At 41.9% G+C, this 22,097-nt stretch overlaps 1 protein-coding gene across 4 annotated transcripts in view; it reads left to right on the top strand.

Annotated features, from left to right (window-relative positions):
* The first annotated feature begins 664 nt into the window (after positions 1-664).
* Positions 665-22,097, top strand: part of DSE (dermatan sulfate epimerase) — a 105,083-nt gene continuing 83,650 nt past the window's right edge. Inside the window, exon 1 of one of the 4 annotated variants that reach the window (XM_045057929.1) lies at positions 665-824. In XM_045057929.1, the coding sequence (XP_044913864.1) occupies positions 701-824 (124 nt within the window). In that variant the 5' untranslated portion in view covers positions 665-700. Of the gene's footprint in view, positions 825-1,043; positions 1,170-1,915; positions 2,059-22,097 lie in introns of those variants that run through there. The other 3 variants (XM_019831105.3, XM_003986481.6, XM_023254275.2) reach the window with 3 other exon arrangements.

Genomic DNA, 22,097 nt, shown 5'->3' on the forward strand with positions numbered 1-22,097 from the left:
TGGGAAGAGATTTTAAATGCTTATGCTTAGATACTACTACCCCTAGAGATTCTGATTTATTGGTTTGGTATGGAGCCCTCATTAAAAAAAGTATTTTTATCAAAGCCCCTCTGCTAATTTAATGATCTAGGTTGGAAACACACTGAACTAGATGACTACTTTGTTGAGAAATTAAATAAATCAAACCAGATGCTTTTTCCAAAGTGTCTCCCAAGTTTGAGAAGATCAGTGGAAATTAACTTCTGGATTACCTTTTACAGCTAGGCACTTTCACAATTATTCCTAATAATTGAATTAATACATTTAAATCCCTTAGCACAGCGTCTGGCATGTCGTAACTCTCAAATATTAGCTATTTTTATTGTATCCTCTGTATAAGGGTTCAGTGGAGGGATTGTATCTCTACATTACAGATGAGGAAACTAAAGCTCTGCAGTTTTCTAAGGCCTCTGGTAGGAAACTGCGAGATAAGCATTTAAACCAGATTACAGCCAGATCTAAATTAGAAAGTCCTTTCTCCTCAGCCCCACAGGTCACCTTTAAACCTTTTGGAAGTTTATGCAAAACAGTGGTTTACCTGTGTGAACATTTAAAAATTTAATAAAACCACTTCCTCTTGACCTGTTGGTAAGTAATCTCTCTTCATATGCATTTTCTGAAAAAGAGAAGCACAAGAGGAGACATCCACTTTTTCCCCCTAATGTGGCCTGGTGGAAACTTCTCTGAAGGTCTTGAGAACCTGCGAAGACCGGGGAAATGGAGGTGGCCCTTTAGAGCTCAAACAAAGCACTTGGAAGTGAACGAAGAAAAGACACTGCTCTCAGGTAAAACATCTCCAATTCTAATGAATGGGTAAACATCTGTCACTTTTGTACAGCCTGGCTCTGGTAGGTTTGATTACACGCTAATATGGAGGGAAGCAAGTTAGGCCTTAGGTCATTTAGAACACCTCCCTGGAGCCAGGTTAGACCAGGCTGCGCTCAGTGGCTGCTTAAGAAAAGAGTGGAAACTTCTCCAAGGGGGATTGTGACGACGACGACGACGACGACGACGACGACGACGACTACTAAGGTTACAAATCCTCCACCTGAAAAACTGTTGGATAAGAGATCTCTGTCCTCTCCTTCCTACTCCCTCCCTCTCCCCGCCACGCGGGCCTGGGCGATAAGGTAAAAACTGCATACAACTGCTCTGTCCCTGACCCCTTTACCTTTGATGATTAAAATCCGTTCAGTTTGCGGGGTTCAGTGCTTTCGGCTTTAGTGATCTTAAGATCGTTAGTGCAGTTAAAGGGGAGAACTGCGTCTAAGTAGGTGATTTCCTCCCTTACTCTCTGAGAGTAAAACCAAATGCTGGAGGAAAGGAGGAGTAACTTGTGGAGAAGGGGAGGGGAGTGGGCAACAGCCCGGGTAGCAAGGTTCTCCGCGTTTTCCTCGATTTCCTTCCCCGGGCTGGACGGAAGCATCAGCTCCTCCCCTCTGGGCCTCCAAAAGTATCTTTCTGTTCGGGGCGATTCCAGAGTCGAACCCGAAACGTGTGGGTCACTTAGAAACGAGAGCAAGTTGGAGCCAAAGAGGCCCGGCAAGGCAGGGGTGCCTGGAGTTGGGGCCCCAGTGGAGGGGAAGGCCGAACTCAGCGCCGAGCCGCGAGTCCCAGGAGAGGAGGAGCGGAGAAGAAGGAGGGCGGGCCGGAGGTCGGGGTCCGGCGGGGAAGGGGGTCCCCGTTTCCCCCTCCCCATCTCGCCTCCCCGGGTTCTGGTGACGTTGCGGTTTCCTCCCTCTAGCCGAGCCTCAGCGCCCGCCGCGTCCCGCCCTCCTCCTCCTCCTTCGCCCACACCCCTCACCCACCCGCCCGCTCGGCTCGCAGTAGCGCCGCCCGAGGCTGAAGCGGCGCATCCCGTGGCGCGGCGCCCACCGGCACCCGAGGCGCGGCGGGCGCGCTGAGGGCTCGGCTCAGAGGGCGCCGGGGGGCCCGGGCGCCGTGGAGTGAGGGGGCCGCGGAGCCGGGGCCGAGGCTGGGGAGGCGACGCCCGGGAGGACGAAGCCGCGGCGGGGAGCGGTAAGCGGAGGGGCGGCGGCGGTCGCCGTTCTGGGCCCCGCGCGGCTCATCTTTCTTCCGGGGTCTCGGGCGGGTCGTAGGGTGCCGGCGGGAGGCGGAAAGCCACGTCCCCTGCCCCGCGCGGAGCGGCGCGGGCTGCGCGCCCGGGCCCTGCGCGGCTGGGCTGCTGGAGGGCGCGCGAGGCGTGGAGCCGGCGCCGTGGGCTTCCCGCGTCCGGGCAGCTCCTAGCCCCTTCCCAGCCCTTGAGCGCCCAGCGCAGAGTCGGCGCACGGTGAGGACCCCGAGATCGCTTTCGGTGCCTCGGCGCCGCGATTTCCCGGCCAGCCCACGGGGCTCCAGCTTCTTCGGCCGGCTGGGTGGCACAGCCTCGCGCCCTGCTTTCCCTGCGTGCCCTGCTAGTTGGGGAGGGGTTGGTGATTGTCGTGTGTGCGGACCCCGGCGCGGGTAGCCTCTCTGTGCGGCTGCGGAAGCCCGGGGAGCCTGTCCCGAGCGCCCCCCCCCCCCCCAGATGCTGGATTCCAGCGCCGCTTGGCTCCCCCGAACCGGGAGAAATTGTGGGTAAACCTCACTCGCAGGCAGCTCCTGGTGGTGGTGGTGGTGGTGGTGGTGGTGGGACGCCTGACTCACAGGCTGGGAAGCTCTGTAAGCAATGCCACATGGGCTCGAGATCTGTCGCGGCTGGAATCCGAGCTAAGTTTGTGACCCGAGAACTTTCTCGTTTTCATCGCTCATTTGAGGCAGCAGCCTCCGCTTAGGCTGGCTGGCTGGCATTAAAGGTTGAAACCAAATCCACTGCTTAAAAGCAGGAGGTGAGCCTAGTTTACCTGGAATTCCTTAGGTCAGGAAGTGACACTTTTAATTTCTAGGGATCTTCGTGTAATGAAGTTCTTAAATTTGTTGTTGTTGTTAGTCATGGCTTAGTTAATGATACATTAAATTTGAGAATGGACGTTCTCACTTAGAATTTTGACAGAATTTAATTTTTCGGGAGTCCCCTTCAGTTTTTTTGTTTTTTTTGTTTTTTTTGTTTTTTTTTTTTATGTCTTAGTAAGTGATAACCTCTGAAATGCTATATGTGCAGTATTTGGTAGAATGTTCAGACAGTACTCCCAAAATGGGATCACAAAAATGTAATGCTCATGAAAGAATAAAATACAGGATTATCTGACCATTTGTCTGTCATGTGTTAACTTTTTTCTTTCAAGTTCACCATACAGGCACAAGTCCTTTTATGAAGTGTGTATGTGTTTTAGTAAAAATGGAGAAAAGATGAAATTTAATGCCTCCAGCATCTAGTGACCCCTTTGTGTGAGAACAGCAAAAAGTGCAAGACACTGCTGGTAATTGAGGGGATATACAGAGATGTATAAGAAACTGCCCTAATTCTCCTGAAGCTTCCAACGTGGAAAGGGAGAAAACATAAATAAAAAGCACCTGAGAGTTTGAGCTTGGGAAGTGTCATTGTCCATTGATGGGCATATCATGTCAGTATCAGTTTCATCAATTTTTGGCTAATTAAATAAAAACAGTGGCCTGCAAAGTACATTTTTACATTCAGATTAATAACTATTGATAGTACAGTCACCAAATAAAAGGGAGTTCTCCAAAAAAAAAAAAAAAAAAAGAATTTGGACAAAAAGGGAAATTTGCAACAAACACAGTATAGGCCTTTGCCACCCTGAGGATTATTAGGATTTTGCTGGTTCTGCTGGGTGAAAGCTGTTTAATGTTCCTCCCTCTGAGGTTAGGGACCTAGTGTGGGAAGACACCTGGTGAGAAGTCAGCTGGGTTGGCCACATGAGGTCAGGACCATTATAGTGACTAACATTTACGTGAGCAACTACTTTAGTATTTATAAAATTAGTCCACAGATTAGCAAATACAGGTTTTCAATGAGATTTGTGGTCTGGCTACTCAGTATCTTGCAGTGCTGCCTGGAGGGGACATGGTGGTCATCCATGAAGTTCTTAACTTTACAGATGTCCTTCCTCCTCCAGTACTTGTTTTTGTTTGTCTGTTATTTATTTCAATTAGAGGATGAGAGAGAGAGAGAGAGAGTGTGTGTGTGTGTATGCTTGCCCTTGAGTGAAGGAGAGGAAGAATCCCAAGCAGACACCACATTCAGCACTGAGCCTGATGTGGGTCTTGATCCCATGACCCTGGGATCATGACCTGAGCCAAAATCAAGAGTGGGACACTTAGCTAACTGAGCCACCGAGGCACCCTCCCCTGCTGTGCTTTTTTTTTAAAGATTATTTAATTTCTGAAAAAGTGTTTTGTATCATAGGTGAAAATGCATTCTGCAATTACATAATAAAATATTTATATATATCTTAATGTACTCTTTAGTGGATTATTTTGGTATTTATTTGTACTGCTTTGGATCACACTGTGTTGTGTGAATGATATTACATTATTCCCATTCAGTATTACAATTACAGCAATGATTGGAAAGGAATAAAGGATAAAATATTTATTTTTATTTATTTATTTTTTTTAATTTTTTTTTTCAACATTTATTTATTTTTGGGACAGAGAGAGACAGAGCATGAACGGGGGAGGGGCAGAGAGAGAGGGAGACACAGAATCGGAGATAGGCTCCAGGCTCTGAGCCATCAGCCCAGAGCCCGACGCGGGGCTTGAACTCACGGACCGCGAGATCGTGACCTGGCTGAAGTCGGACGCTTAACCGACTGTGCCACCCAGGCGCCCCAAGGATAAAATATTTAAATTTGCATTTCAGTATATCAGTAATCAATGTTTTCAAAGGGGGTAAAGAACTAGTAAAAGACTAGCATTTCATCATTGCCGCATATGTGAAGTATTACTTAACCATTAACATGTTTGAGTCTAAAATATAATTGGTATTCTTACTCTTTTTCACCCCTTCCTCCCCAGTGAAACAGAAATACTGTTATTGTCCTGGGATGTGTTTGTGGCAGGTTTTTGAGGAGGTGAAGAGCATCATCATGGTGGATATTGGTATTTTATTTACTGAAAGGGGCTGGACCTTTACTATTCTGAAGGATTGGGTAGGGCACGTGATGAGGTTCGATGGTCAGCCTTCTGAAGGAGTGTGTGCAAACAGAGGACAGAACAGTTCTTGTTACTGAGCCTTAGGGTTTTCTCATCTTGGAATGACATTATCTTCCCCTAACTGGGGGTCACCAAATTACCAGCAGATGTTTGGATGACACAATAAAATTCTCTAAACCTAGAATCAGTGCCCAACATAGCAATTAGGCAAGTGTATAAGCCCAGAGTACCATAAAGAGAAATTATTTCCCCATGCAATTCATTTGGTGAGTTAGTAGTGGCAGAATAGGAAATAGAGATTAAAAATCCCAGATTCCTGAGGCACTGATCCATGCGTCCATTTGGTGACAGCAATAATTGGAAATGGATGAATTTCAAAAAGTCTTGCCAACTCTAATGCCCAATTCTAAGAGGAAATTCCCTTTTAAAAATTAAACTCTGCATTAAGTGGATAATATCTTTAATTGAAGTAATTGTTCTTTGAAGAAAATCTGTTACCGAATAAACTCAGTCCCATATTCTGGCCCATCTAAACTTACTGTTTAAGAACTTCTAGTTTCGTATAGAAGATTGGTTTGGTTAGCTCGCAGTGGAGAAGTGTTACAGAAAAGATTCAAACCAGTGGAATGTATTAGGTCAAGAGGGGCCATTAGGATTAATAAATTCTTGCTTACAAATTCATATGTGTGTAGACAATTGAAGGAATGGAAAAGTCCCTGATAGATCATATGGCTATACTAATACTTGCATTTACAAATCGCTTAGGGGGCGCCTGGGTGGCTCAGTCGGTTAAGGGTCCGACTTCGGCTCAGGTCATGATCTCACGGTCCGTGAGTTCGAGCCCCGCGTCCGGCTCTATGCTGACGGCTCAGAGCCTGGAGCCTGTTTCAGATTCTGTGTCTCCCTCTCTCTCTGCCCCTCCCCTGCTCACGTTCTGTCTCTCTCTGTCTCAAAAATAAATAAAACATTAAAAAAATTTTTTTTAAATAGCTTAGTACTTTAAATTTTTTTTCAAATTTTATATTTTCATATTTTAGCATAGTGGAAATGGAGAGTGATATAGAGCAGGTGTCTTATCCTCATTTTAGGGACGTGGAAATGAAAGTACTGTGAGGGTAAGAGACTTGTCAATCATTTTACAAGTAATTAGTGGTCTACCTTAAACATGAGAGGAAACTATGTTACACATTTAATTCTACTTTGCTCCTTTATGACTCCAAGTGCATGTTATTAAAGACTCTTACATTTCATTTTCCTACAGATCTAGTTTATTATCTCCTTTACTACTCACTACTGTCCAGGGACTGTCAGCTCCTGTCAAATGCCTATGTGCTTTCCAGACTTCTGTACACTGGTTTTTACAGACCCCCTTCCTACAGCTCCCTCCACTTCCACTCTGGGCTTTGTAAGGATTCCATTGTGGGAATGGAATTCTCTTCTAATTCTCGAATTCCTGCAGAGCCCTAGGCTCACCGCTCAGTCCTCATTAGCTGACTTCAGGTCTTTGGGTGCTTTACCCATGGCGTGGCTTGCTCCTGCCTCTCAAGGCAAGCTCCAGCCTGTTGAGGGTGTGGAATCCAGATCCTCTTTCAGACGCCCAGAAGAGTATAAACCTGCAGGAGGCAGAGTGTTTGCAGAGCCTGGTGGAGATCACAAAGGAGAAAAGGGAATGATTTTAATTTGGCAAGAGAAGAAAAGAGAGTTGAAGCCATCTGTTTATTTCTTGAATAAAATAGTTTGTTCAGTTCTTAATTCAGAATAACACTGTGAGTTTTAATGTGTGTTAAGATTACCACTGGATTTCCTTCTAGTTGTTTCAACTCCTTTGAGAGATTCTGTAAGCATGAACTTGGTGTCATCAAATGTTAGTAAACAATTCCTGAAAGAACAGATTTGCCTCTTCAGTAATAGGTAGAACTATAAACATACTGATAATAAGTGTAGTTTGTTTGACATTTTATATTTGGGAATGGTTATAACCATCAGGTAAGTATGGTCCTGTTTTTAAAAAATAGAAGGCATATATACAGTTAATTAACATATATACGACGTATCCACTGTAGGTTATTTGTGTCCATCTGCTTCCTACTAGACAGGGTCAGAGAGAGTTTGCAACTGAACGCATATGTCTGCATGCCAAAAAAAATTTTTTTTAAGTTTATTATTTCTTTTGAAACAAAGAAAGAGAGAGAGAACCAGTAGGGGAGGGGCAGAGAGCGACGGAGGGGACAGAGGATCTGAAGCAGGCTCCGTGCTGACAGCAGAGAGCCTGATGTGGAGCTCAAACCCATGAACTGTGGGATCATGACCTGAGCAGACATCAGACTGAGCCACCCGGGTGCCCCCCAACCCCACCAAATTTTTTTCATATTATTTAAGGAATTAATAGTGCCTCTCTTTCCCCCAGTTAATGTGAAAAAAGTAGCAAGATAAACCTAGTAGGATTCCCTGTGTGTGTTTAAAATGGTACACATTGCTCTTTTAATAGAAATTGAATAGGTCCGCAATCAGTTAAATTGCTGTCATTGAAATCTTTCTATTTGAAATATTCATTGCATACGCAGATGGCTTAGCGTTGTAAATTTGTATTTGTTGATTAAATCAATGCTTCTGCATTTTTCTCATGTGTAACAAACTTAGCTACTAAGCAAAAGGCACTTAATGCATGCAGATGTTATACCACAACAAAGTTGAATCAGCATTTCATAACTCTTAAAAGGAATTTGTAAAGGAAATGGGCTTACCAAGCTTGTGGGTCTATAATATTTTTATTGATGAAGTACACAGGCCATATACTGACTTTACTGTTGGGAGTCTAATGGCTATTGCAAGAAAAATGGGGGTATTTGTTAGCAATTCATGAAGTGGGAGGTAAAAACATTAGGTTGGTTATATAAGTTTTAGTGTAAAACATAGTAATCTCTAGATTATGTTGTGAATCTAGCAGGAATTACTCATTTACAAAAGTAACAGACTACAGATTGACACTTTGATTTAGGATACTCCCTTAGGCGCCTGGCTGGCTCAGTCGGTAGAGAGTGTGACTTTTGATCTGAGGGCTGTGAGTTCAAGCCCCATGTTGGATGTGGACCTTCCTTAAATTAAATTTTAAAAAATTAGGATACTCCCTTAGGTTGAAGTATGGAAAGGGTTATTGCATTGCTAAAGTTAGCTTGCATCCAGAAAGTTGCGTCAGTGACAAGAAACTCAAGAATTGCATGATAAAAATCACCAAGTACTTTAAAAGTGTCCCATGCCAAGGTACACTCAACACCCTGACACACCGGGTAGAGCAGTAGTGAAGACAGCCTGGCTGCGGGACAATACTGCTTACCTTCTTCACAGTTCTGACTGTAATTCTTTCTTCTTGAACAGCACTTTTATTGTTAGAGTCTACTGAGAATAGACTGTAAGTAATGGATTTCTAGAATTCCACAAATTCTGGTGAAGAACTTTTCTTGGGGCCTTTGCTGTTTAATGATATCATTCCAGGAGGTACAAAAGGGGCCAGACTCACCAACCATGCAGCCTGGGGGCCAGCTGCATTTTGGAATCACCTGCAGTGTTTACACTTCTCCCTGGGGGGGAATGGGCCTGGCCGGAAGGAAAAAGTAGCCTGAAAGGGAATGTTGAACAGCTGTTTTCCATCTTCCCTGAAGAAAAAATAGAGGAAATCGACTTACAGCAAGCATCAAGAGGGATTTATGCTAAATACAGGGAAGTTTTTCTGAATGTTTTAACCTTTAGAATGGCTTTCTGAAGGAGGCCTTTGAGTTTTTCTGTGTTTAGAAAGATTTAAGTGAGGCCATCCTGGAGGGATATTAGCTTTTGTCTTCTCAGGTTCTAAATTTATGAGTTTGGCTCATCTGGATATGAAAATCATAGGAATTAAAAAGGATTTAAGTATAGGAATATAGAAGAAATGGTCAGTTTTTGTGTTTGAAACACAAGTTGCCTTCATAGTTTCTACTTAGCATTTTTGTTTATTAGAACAAAGTATTTGCTCACTGGCTAAATGTTGATCATGTGTAAGAGTCCCGCAGCCTTTATTCAGGTACACATTGTAATATCTGAAAATTCCTCTTGTCTCTGCTTAATCTGTTCTCCCCCAAACAGGTCGGTTTTCCCCACACTTCTTTTTTAATCTAGAAAACCTTAAAAGATTTTGGCATCAGACTCTAGTATTCCATTTGGGCTTTTCAGTAATATCTTTTCTGTTTTTCTGCTCCATTTTTTATAGTATAACTAGACTGTCAGTAGTGGCCACAGGAACATATGGGGCATTCATCAGTTATTTGGTCAAAATACAGAGGTTGCCTATGTCGGAAAGAGTCTGGAAACTTTCCTCATTTACCAGACTTCTTATTACAGTATATATGGTTAAAAATAATAATGGTATTTATAAAAACAGAATGTGAACTTCGTTTTTCTTTAGGAAGATAGAATCTCCAAGAGAATTGATTCTGTGGTGTCAGGCCGGTGGTTCTGTTTTTTCTCAATATTAAAATTAGTCCTTAAGATGTAATTATCTTAAAAGCAGGTTCATTTGGCTGCGACGTTAGGTGTTGGAAAAAGCACTCTCAGCCATTATTGGGTCACTGGGCAAGAAGTGAAGCCCAGCAAAGTCAGTGTCTTAGGCAATTGGAATTAAGTGTTTCAACTTACTTTTACAGCCCATGGTTTTAAAGCAGTTTTGAAATGTTTTCACCATGACCCTTTTCAAAGACAACTCTGATTCTTGGAAGCACTGAAAAACCTGCAGAGTTATCTTAGGTACAAGTGTCTTTTTGCTGCCCCTTTGGTGGTAAGGTTAATTTCTTCTCTCCCTCCTTTATCTTTACTTTTAAGTCTTCCACAAGTTAGAGCCTATTGATTCTACTGAGAAACCCAGTAGAAGTAGAGAGCAAAATAAGAATCAATCTGTTGCTTTTATGCAATACTCCCAATTTGTCCTTTCTTAAACATTAGTGTGAAATTTAGGGGTGCCTGGGTGGCTTAGTCAGTGTCCTACTTCGCCTCAGGTCATGATCTCACGTTGGTTGAGTTTGAGCCCCGTGTTCGGTTCTGTGCTGACAGCTCAGAGCCTGGAGCCTGCTTCAGAATCTCTGTCTCCCCTCTCTCTCTGCCCCTCCCCCGCTGGCACTCTGTCTGTCTGTCTGTCTGTCTCTCTCAAAAATAAATAAACATTAAAAAATGTTTTTAAACACTGGTGTGAAATTTTAAGCACCTCTGTTTCCTCTGAGAAAATCAGCATTGTTCAGATTGGATTCATCACATGTTAATAACCATGTGCTATGTTTGAGTTCTAGGATTTTCACCGTTAACATTTTTAGGCTTACTGTGACTTGTATAGAATTATTCCATATAAGATTCAAATTAACTAATAGTATTTTGAGTATCTGCTGTGGGAACGTGGGAACTTTACAAATTCAATTTCACTTCTACTTGTTGGATTTCATCTTCCAAGTTTCAGGTTAAGTTGGTCTACTCAGTATCTCTTTCTTGGGGAAGCAATGTGCATAGTATTTATACTACTAAATTGCCATAAAATGATAAATCCTGTGCCTAAAGAAGCTGAATTGAGCTGGCAGCATCAGGGTGGTTATATAACAGATCCTTCTTTGTGTGCCTACACCTTTTTTTTCTTGTTGGTGAAGCCACTGAAGTTTGGTTCAGTGATTGCAAGTTTTAGAAGAGATAAGTCTGTGTTACTTGGGAATGAATGCTTTGATATATAACTTCTTCCAGTGTACTTTTGAACCTGGAGAGTTAGATGAAAGAACATTATACTTTAGCGATAGAAATACTGAAAGGGTTTAGTCATTCAGCAAGTATTTGCCAGGTACTTCTGTGTTTGAAGGGACGTCTGTGTGGAGGCGAAGAGGGGAAACATACAAAATAAATATGACATAGGTTTCCAGCCTTGGGGAGCTATAAAATCTGGTTGGAGAAGGATAATCAAGTATGAAACTTTATGAGAACAACTAAGTGCTGAAAGGGCCGAATGCATGCAGTAGAATTGCAGGAAGGAGAGAGCTGTAGGATTACATGGGCAGAGAATACCCATCTAGGAGCGGAGAATGAATTGGGCCTCAGGGGACTTTATGCCAAAAAGGGGAAGGGAGAAAGCATCACAAACAGGGCAGCTGAACCAAAGCACTGGAAGAGGAGTCAGCAGAGAAAGGGAGTGGCTGAGAAAGGAGAAGGTTGGGGAGAACATGGGAGAAGTGTGGGAATTCACTTCTCCTATAACATTCTGTTTCCTTTCTTCATTCTGCATCTACTCTTTCATTGTTTTCACAAGTACTTCTTGAAGGTCGTATTGCATGTAGTCAGTGGTACATGACACTATAGGAAAAGACCAATTAGTACTAAATGCATACATTAGTAAACACATATAAAGCTATAGACATTTTTATTGACACCTTTTTAGGTCCAATTCAGGTACCCCCTTCTCAGTACATCCTTCTTTCTCCACCCTAGCCAGATGTGTCAACTTCTCTAAATCTCAGTAGTACTTTGTCATTCTCTTGCATACATCCTCCTTTTTATTTTAGTGGTGTGTGTAAAAATTTTATTTCTTTTGCCATCTTCTAAGATGGTGTAAGCATCTTCTTGGCTGGCATTATTTCTGATTTCTCAAAGAATATTGAACAATGCAGGTATGAGGCCACAGGGGAGACCACTTATGGATGGAGTTGCCAGGGAAGGCTTCATCAAGAACCTTGTGTTCTTTGAAAAAGAAAAGAGGTCGGGTGTGGAGCAGCACAGAGGGGGAGCCCCATGAAAGAGAGTGATAGTGGGAATAAAGAACAAAATGTGAGTTGTACTCAAGGAAGAGCAGGTAAGTGTGAAGAGAGAATTTGTATAGGGAAGAAATGAGTGATGAAATGAAGGTAGGTAAGTGTTAGGTTATGGAAGCTCTTGCATGAGAAATTTGTTTGTTTTGTTGTTGGAATAGAGGCTCTTGAGTAGGAAAGTGGTATAATGGTGATTCTTTAATTTATAAGGAATTTTGTAGTTTACAAACATACTTGTTTTGTAGGTAGTATGGTCAGACTGTGGGTTTCTCTCTCAGCTCCTTCGCTTTCTATGTGACCTTGGGTAACGTACTCAACCACCTATGCCTCAGTTTCCTCATCTGTAAAAAGAGGATGATATTAGTATCTACGTTATGGGCTGTGGTGAGATTAAATGAGTTAATCCATGTGAAATACTTAACATGGTTCCTGGAATTTGGTAAGCGCTATATATATTTATTGTTTATAGCAGCCTCTGGTTCAGATATAAGAAATACAACCTCTACTTTAGAAATGAGAGAATTGTGGAGCTAGGACTGTATGTTAGTTTGTTAGAGCTGCTGTAACAAAGTGCTTCTGAGTGGCTTTCACAACAGAAATTTATCATCTCACAATTCTAGAGGCTAGAAGTCCAGAATCAAGGTGTTGATCAGTTTGGTTCCTGGGAAGGCCATGGAAGAGACTCTTTATTCCATGGCTTTCTGCTAGCTTCTGGTGGTTCCTGTCAATCTTTGGTGTTCCTAGACTTGGCAATACTTCACTCCTATCTCTACCTTCATCGTCATGTGGCATTCTCCCTGTGTGTCTGTCTCCAAATTTCCTATTTTTTAAAAATACCAGTCATACTGCATTAGGAGCCCGTTCTACTCTAGTATGACCTTATCTTAATTGTATCTGCAACAACCTGTTTCCAAATAAGGTCACATTCTGAGGTACTGGGGATTAGGACTTTTACTTAGTGAACTTTTAGAAGACATGGTTCAACTCATAACAGATTCCAAGTCAGATCTTTTGAGTCTACCATACAGTGACCATGGTGTGCCAAAAGGATTGTGGGAAAGGGGAGGAATCTGTAAGTCTATATGAGAAACAACAGGCTTTCATTGGCTCTTCTGTCTCCTCTTTGCCTTAGACCTGCACCATTCCCTGAATAGTCACAGTGATGGACATGCCACAAAGAGCCTTGGGATATCAATATGTCCCTGTCTTCTGAAAGGATCTTTTGCATTTCTTTCTTCTTCTCAGCATGGCAGTCTCTGTGACTTCTTTCCATTTGGGGATTAGAGATAAGTTTAGGGACATTATACTTGCACTGGATAATTTCAGTCTTTCCTATAAATTTGAAAGACATATCACTGTCCCAAAGTATAGGTGATAAAGGAAGAAGTGAATACTTTTGGAAAGAGGCAAAAATCCACAGTATCAACAGCAAGGATTTTACTAAAGAGTCGATTGGAGATGAGTGAGTGGGTAGATATGCAGAGGTAAGATAGAAGTTGATGCCTCAGGTTTATAGTTGGGATTGAGGTAAAATGAACACCTGGTCCCCCTCCCCTGCCTCGTTTACCTCAGGAATTGCCTGACAAGTGGTCATCTAGCCTCCACATTCATTTAGGACTAGACCTGAGAAGAAAGTTTACAAAAGGATTAGCACAAAAGGCGTTTTCTCCAGCATCCAGCTCAACGAAGAGAATGCCATCAGGTTTGACCAAAAGAAACAGCTAGGTGGGACCTGGCTGTGAGCAGAGATTGGGTGAAATGGGTAGGGCAGATATGAGAGGCACATGTGTAGATTAGGAGATGTGGAGAATGGGGCCAGATTCCCAGATGCTAAAGATAGTACGAAATGTAGACAGTCAAGTCAACTAGATATTCACCAAGATACCCAGTTAAGCATGCATGACCTTGGACATACAGACACAAACGTTAACTATCTGGCCATATTATAGGCTCTGACTTGGGGTATTTCTGGCAGGACACTTTTTTTTTTGGCCTGTGGATCTGTGGCCAGTGCTTATTCTTTTCTGCCCAGTTATCAGAGTCTCCAGCAGTTTAGTAAAGCTTTTCTTTTCCTTAAAGATTGTTTCCTAGTAGTAACACTTTATATATGTCTAGAAACTCACCATAATAAGATATTTAGCACAAACTAACAGGAGTGGTATAGATGTACAAGAAATAATAATTCATTAGAAAGCATCTTTATTCTTTTAAATTCTCCAGGTAAAAGAAATGTCAGCAGTACAGGAAATTTTTTTTAATTTGTAAATAGCAGCACTAATAAAGCCCTTAGACCAAACCATTAAATAATAATAATAATAATCTTTGGGAATATAGTTAAAAGGAGGGACATGAAGGGAATCACTCTAAATTTCAAAACAGAACAACCTCAGTGAAAGTCTTAGCACCAAGACAACTAGCCAGTGGAAGGAGAGGCCTGCCCGGTCTGGGCAGGAGCGGATGGGAAAAGTGGTGGAATGTCTAACCCCATGTAAAATGGGCTGAAAGTTTTGAGGTGGTGTTTAGAAAAAGGCTCTGAGAAAAACCCATGCAAACCATCCATGGACTGTTGGGAAACCAAATGAGATACTCTGGGTGAGGAGTGAGATCTGAGGTGGGCCAGGCACCTTAACAAGGACGTGGCAAGACTTAGGGGCACAGCAGCACCTCTCACTTACAGTGCGAGCTTTGTGCTCAAGGGAGGGTTGAGAAGGCAGAGGCTATGGTGCCAGCTGTCAGTAAACCGTAATCATTGCCCTGCGTAACCTTGAAAGGGTCAAGGTTGTAGTACATTTTACCTCCAAAGGGTTTGTCTTGGTACACAAAGAATTTTATCACTTCTCTATATGTAGTTATGTTTGTATAGTTATATGATTATATACATAATTATCCCTCAGTTTTTAAAGGTTTACATCTTGACACATTAGTTAATCTATTCAGTAAATGATCTTTGCATGTTTCTTAAGAGCTGGGCACTCTTCTAGGTGTTAGGGATATAGCAGGAAGCAAAGTGATCCCCTGGAGCTTAATTCTAGAGGATGGAGCTAGGCACACAAAAGAAATAAGTAAATTATATAGTAGATTAGAAGATTATTAGTGCTATAAAGAAAAAATGAAACCCGGAAGGGAGTTAGGGGATGGTGATGATTGACTTAAGTAAAATGAACACAGCCAACCTCACTGAGAAGGTGACATTGAACAAAAACTTAAAGGAGGTGAGAGAGCAAGCCATGTAGATGTCTGGGGGTAGCGTTCTAAGCAGAAAGAACAAGCACACAGATGCTGAGGAGGGAGCGTGTCCCATGTGTACCAGAAGAGCAAGGATGCCACATGGCTAGAATGGGGAAAGAGAGAAAGAGCTGTAGGTTGTGAAGGCAGAGAGGCAACGGGGCCAGGCCATGTTGTATCTTGAGAGCAATTGTAAGCACTTTGGTTCTTACTCTGAATGATGGGGAAGCCGTTGGAGGGTTTTAAATGGAGCAGTGACATAATCTGAATTGTGATCGAACAAGGATGGCTCCGGCTCCTGTGTTGAGAATGGCCATTGGGAGGTAAGGGTGAAGTCAGGCAGACTAGTTTGGAAGCTTTTGCAGTGATTCAGGCAAGACACGGTGTGGCTTAGGCATTATGGCAGTGGCGAAAGTGTCTGGATTCTAGGTATATTTTGAGGATGGAGTCAACAAAATTGGCTGATGGTTTAAACATAGAGACAGAGTAGGTAAGGGAAGGAGTGGGAGTTTGGGCCTGAATTGCTGGCAGGATTGGTTGCCAATAACTGAGATGGGCAAGTCCTGAGAAGACAGTGCCTGCATCTTTGGGTTAATTACATGTATGTATCATTGTTTCACAGACCAAGTCTGTGGTATTCTGAGTTTTGATTATGATTCATGAGAGGACATTTGGAAAGTACTCAGGGATTTTGGTGCCAAAGAACTATGATCTGTGAGACAAAAATGAGAATCAAAAAAAGTACATATAAAAATGGTTGAGAATGTGAAAGGCAGTAAAAAGAAAAAATTAAATTTTGTCATTGGTGAGTATTTGAAGATTGGAAACATGGAAGAGTGCTTGAATATAAGTAAGGAATGAAAAAGAACTTTAAATATAGCGAGAAAAACATCACTCTGCAGTATATACTCAGTAGACATACTCATGAATGTATATACGTATATACGTATCCAGTAAATGAAATTTTAATTTTGATTATGCTGGAATTATGGGTTTGATGCCAGCAAATTACTTTCCCATGAAATTCTTTTAAGCTTTTTGCCTAACTTCTGTGTATTTCGTTTTTTATTTTTTAAATATTTTTAAATATTTATTTTGGAGAGAGAGAGAGACAGACAGTGTGAACAGGGTAGGAGCTGAGAGAGTGGGAGACATAGAATCCAAAGCAGGCTCCAGGCTCTGAGCTATCAGCACAGAGCCTGATGCGGGGTTCGAACTCATGAACCGCAAGATCATGACCTGAACCGAAGTCCAATGTTCAACTGACTGAGCCACCCAGGCGCCCCTGTGTATTTCTTTTTTTAGATACTACCTAAAGCATTCAGGCGGTCGGTAAGTACAACACTGTATAGTCTGCTGTGTCCTGTGCTTCAATGGCAACATCCTTGGACAGAGACAGAATCATTTTCCTGGGGAGAAAAAATCAGCAAAAGTTGAGTGGAAAAGAAGATTTGGTGAAGAGTATCACCACATTTTCTAATGGGGCAAAGTGTGTGGCAAGACTTTCATGATTCTAATGGGAATTTAGATGATTGGACTAAAAAGAAGGTTGGGTGGGGGCTTCCCGCTGACCACCATTGGGCCCAGTGATCCACTAGAAAGTACTCACAAGAAGCTGTTTTAATCATGAATATGGTTTAACAAAGCCAAAGATACAGATTAAAATCAGCAAAGGGACATGGTACATGGGGCAAAGTCCAGGAGACACCAGGCATAGGCTTCCAGGTGTCCTCTCTCAGTGGAGTTGTACTCTGGCAACAGTATGGGACAGCAGGTGCAAAGTGTTGCCAGCCAGGGAAGCTCACCCCAGCTTGTGGTCCAGTCATGTAGACGTGCAGCACCTGCTTGGCTGACTTCGGCTCTTCAGACTCTAGCCCCTCAGAGCAAAGATAGGAGTTTGTCATAAGTCACATTGTTAGTACAAACCATCTGGTCATGCTGGGTACTAGATGGCCTGAGGCATCAGGTATACAAAGGCTTTTTATCAGGCAAAATATTACAAAGGCTCAGAGCCCATCTTCTATGAGCCAGACAAGGGCCAATCCTGAAGACAGGCCTTTCTTAGAAATTTTGTAGGGTTTGAGTAAAAGGCCTATTGAGTTAACCCATTCCTGCATAGTGTGGTAGGGCTTTGAACATGGTATTAGTGTTTCTTAGAGTCATTATCATTAAGAGGGTAAACCTCTAGGACCTGATCTTGGAGGAGAATGATATAAGGACATACCCAAAATATACAGTCTTAGCTAAATTCATAAATGAGTGAAACTAAGTAGATTACACGTGAGAGGTTAAATGTGTTTTGTGGTACTTAGCCTGAGAATCTATAATTGATGTCATGACTCATTCCACAGAAGTTTGCAGATACAGAAGTTTACTAGAAGAATGAACCTGCAAGTACATGTGGTATTGCCTAAGATCAGGGAAGAGGTGGAAAGGAAGAAGGTAGCCCTGAAGTTAATGTCGAGGCAGAGGAATTGGTTCATTCAACTCTGGAGAAGTTCCATGAACTGCTGTCTGCAAGCTGGAGCCGAGGAAGGCTGGTTGTGTAACCCCAGTCCAGGGACAGGAGAAGGCTGATGGCCCAGCTCAGGCAGGCGGGCAGACAAGAGAGCAGGAGAGTGAGTGTGCACACGAATGAGAATGAATTCTCCCTTCCTCTACCTTTTTGTTCGGTTCAGACCCTCAGTGGATTGACTGAGGCTCACCCACATCAAAGAGAACAGTCTCGTTTACTTGGTCTACTCAAATGCTAAGTTTTGTGGAAACCCCATCACGGACGATCCAGAAATGGCCAGTCAAGTTGACATATAAAATTAACCATCACAAATGGTAAGAAAGGAAGTCACATACCTAAAAATCAAAGGGGAGCATTGGTCACAGAATTAAAGGTCCATAAATACAAGGAATTACATTAACAACTGAAAGTTAGTGCATATTGCCATTTAGGGGAAGTAGAAAATGTATTTCAATCAAACATCAGATTTTTGAAGTTGTATTTAGGTTTAGAAGTGATTTTTTTCATCTTTTAAATTTCATCAAGACTGGGGTTTCTAGGTTTAGAATGTTTTTCTGACTGTAAACACATGCGTCATTATGGTATATCTGTAAGCTTTATCTCTCTATATAAATAATTGGTTGATGAAGAAATTGTGTTAGATTTGAAGATGTCTTTTCTTCTCAGATGTGTTCAGTTACTTGAAATATGTCGCCTAAAAATTATAAATATGCAGTTGAGCAGGAAGGAGAAACCTCTTGGCTTCACATACTTTATATTTGTCAAAATATTTTGATATTTTTAGGCTCCTGATGACTCTGCAAGATTCTGAACACACAATGCATTGTACCTATTTTAAAAATAACATTCTTCGTGTGTTAGTTCTGTGAGCGTTTCCTCCTGCTGTCATGGCCCCCTTGCTCTCAGTTGGACTGACCTTGGCAGTCTCATCGATAAGAAGATGATGACTGCTAGCACTTACAGAACACCTCCTAAATCCTAGACACCCTTTTAATGTTTTAAGTAAATCAGCTACTTAAAGATCACAGAAACCCTATGAGGAAGGTATTATCCAGTTTACAGAAGAGAAAACAGGGGCATAGCTAGGGCTGTGGTGGTGCTGGGATTCATTCAGACCTTGGAAGTCTGGTTCCAACTTGTGCCCACAGCCACCAATCATGTTCTTTCCTTTTTTTTTTTTTTTTTGAGAGAGAGAGAAGGTGCAAGTGAGTGAAAGCCAGATTGAGAGAGAGAGAAAGAGAATATACCAGGAGGGCAGAAAGAGAGAGGGAGGAGGAAAGAGAGAGTAGTGGGGCTCACCTGAAACGGGGCTCAAGCTCACCCTAAGCAGGGCTCGAGCACACCCGATGTGGGACTTGAACTCACGAACTGTGAAATCATGATCTGAGCCAGTCAAATGCTTAATGACTGAGCCACCCAGGTGCTCAGCCACTAACCATGTTCTGAGGTGAATGGTGATGGACAAGTATTTTGGGGGAACTCTTACCAGAAAGTGGTAAATGCTTTATAGGTGTTATTTAATCCCCCAACTGTTATATGACACAAATACTATTTTCATCTTCATTTGAAATAAGGGACTAGGTTTTTAGATAGTTATAGTTGACTTGTCCAGAGTCACAGAGCAGTAAACCGAGGCCACTCTGATACCCCTCTTAGCCACCTCACCAGTCTGCCTTCATCAATCTATGGCAAGAAGAAAAATTGTATTTTAGTTTTCATGAGTATTTATGGTTTAGTTTAATTGTTATTTGAAGCTATATGCAGTTGCATTCAGCCATGGGCTTCGGTATCTTTATCTTCCTTTCTATGCTTTATATTTTTAGCTAGTAATGCCAGAAAAGAGTGTTTTCATGGTTAAAGCTATTGCTGGGAAGGCCATAGGTGGTTTTGCATACCCTTCCAGGAAAGCTTTGGTTACTTACTGTTGAGAAAAATTTTGGAAAAAAAAATATTTTTAATTTTCTTTTTGGACCAGGTATAGTCAATAATCAGTTAAATAAATTATGTTGGACTAAGGGAGAATTCTATTCATCTTTATTGTCAGAGTAATATAAGCTCTGCAGTTAAAAAAACACAACTCAGAAACATTTTTTTAGACTTTTATCCTATAGTTATTAATTGAAAAGCATAGTTTTTCTTTTTTACATTTTTTTGGTTTGTTTTTTGTCTTTTTTTTTTTAGAAAGAGAGAATATGTGAGCAGCGGGGAGAGGGGCAGAGGAGGGAGAGAGAATCTTTGTTTAATGTTTATTTATTTTTGAGAGAGAGAGCACAAGCAGGGGAGGGACAGTGAGAGAGGGGGACAGAGGATCTGAAGTGGGGTCTGCACTGACAACAGTGAGCCTGATGCTGGGCTTGAACTCACAGCTTAACCGACTGAGCCACGAAAGTAGGTGCCCTGAAAGAGAGAGAATGTTAAGCAGACTCCACACTTAGTGCAGAGCCTGGTGTGGGGATTGATCCCACAACGTGGGAATCGTGACCCCAACCCAAATCAAGAGTCAGTGACTCAACCAACTGAGCCACCTGGGCACCTGTCTTGTTTAGTTTTTACCCCATGCCTAGCATGGTTCTTTGATTTAATAGCTGCTCAATACATAACTGAGTTAATTAATGTTTACAAGTAATTCTTAGCCCCTACATGGATATTCCAGTTGTGGAAAAAAGTGTATTGGAAAACTTCATGTTCATAAGTTACTACTTCTTAAAAGTTTTGGAATACCAAAAAGAAATAGAGTTAATTATACTCAACATTATATTATTCTGAAAATAGTATCAGAGTAAAAAGTTCTGAAAATACTGTAGGATATGGTATTCCAATACCATCATTAAAATCAATCAAGGGGTGCCTGGGTATCTCAGTTGGTTAAGTGTCCAACTTCAGCTCAGGTCATGATCTCATGGTTCATGAGTTCAAGCCCTGTGTTGGGCTCTGTGCTGACAGCTCAGAGCCTGGAGCCTGCTTTGGATTCTGTGTCTCCCTCTCTCTCTGCCCCTCTCCTGCTCGCACACTGTCTGTCTGTCTGTCTCTCTCTCTCTCTCTCTCTCTCTCTCAAAATTAAATGAATGTGAAAAAAAATTTTTTTAAAGAAAATCAAAATTGTAATGAAGAGGTACCAATTAGAAGATGTCCAGTTGTTAGACTGCTAGATAAATTACAACTGATTTATAGCTTAGAAAGTAGAACCGTTTCGGGACTCCTGGCTGGCTCAGTCAGAGGAGCATGCAACTCTTGGTCTCAGGGTCATGAGTTTGAGCCCCACAATGGATGAAGAGATTACTTAAATAAGTACAACTTTTAAAAAAGTAGAACCATTTCATTTCCTCTTTGTAAGCAAAATTAGCTACTTCAGTGTTCTCCCAAGTGATTTGTAGATCCTCCACCACACCTCTACCCTGCTTTCACTTTGCCTCCGTGAAAGTACAGATTTTACTTTCTTTCTATTTTCTGTAAGACAGCCATGCTCTCAAAAGCTGGATCTGACTTATTCGCTTATTTATTTAGGTAATACCTTCATTTATTTGTTTTTTAAAGTAAGCTCTATGCCCATCATGGGGCTTGAACTCACAACTCTGAGATCGAGAGTCACGTACTCTACCAACTGAGCCAGCCAGGTGCCCCGAAAGCTGGATCTTAATGGTTCTTAGTTTTGTAGTAAGGTGCACCAGGCAGACAGAACTCTACTGCTAAATGATGCCTTCAGTTTGAGAACCACTAAATTACTTACTCAAGTAGCCCTCTGGTGAATGGGATCTGGAGCCTTCATTTTAAACATAATTTCGGTTAACCATTCTCACAGAAGAAAGTTATAGTTATCATTGTTGGCCTAAGAAAGAAGTGAGGTCCAGATTATATTGTGAGGAAATGTGTTATCTTCACAAACACTTTCCCGGGGACAGTGTTGGACTGCACAGAGCTGCACTTAACTTACAAACCTAACTTCAAGTTCCTCCAGTGTTGAGCATGAAGGTGATGTGTGCCATGATTATACATGGTGTGGTTTTGCTGTGTGGGTTCAGGGTTGTAATTACTCCCTCAGTAGTGCGTGTAAATTCTTAGGGGTTCCATATGCTGTAATTTCATATCGTGGATTTTTGTTTAGAAATGACTTTTTGGGGAGATATATTTCATTTCATCCTAAATAAGGAAAACAATAAGCCCTCAGTAAAAGGAACTTTCAATTTGATTAAGAGCCCTTGGTTTTGAAATTTTTCTTTTTTGGCTGAGTCTATAGGCTTTACACATCAGGGAGTATAATTTTAGGGAATGATTGTATAGTACCAAAACCATATGTTTTCTTAGGATTTGATGTATGTAAGAATAATGTTAGATTTATTTCACTACAGAAATTTATGAAGGACATATAAGGTTTTATTTTGATATTGAGGTAAAATTATTTTTCAAAAAATTATCCAAATTATACATTTAATAAAAATTGAAATAGACAAGTAAGGAGAACCTTA

The sequence above is a fragment of the Felis catus genome, chromosome B2 (genome assembly GCF_018350175.1).
Source record: "Felis catus isolate Fca126 chromosome B2, F.catus_Fca126_mat1.0, whole genome shotgun sequence".
Taxonomy (NCBI): Eukaryota; Metazoa; Chordata; class Mammalia; order Carnivora; family Felidae; genus Felis; species Felis catus.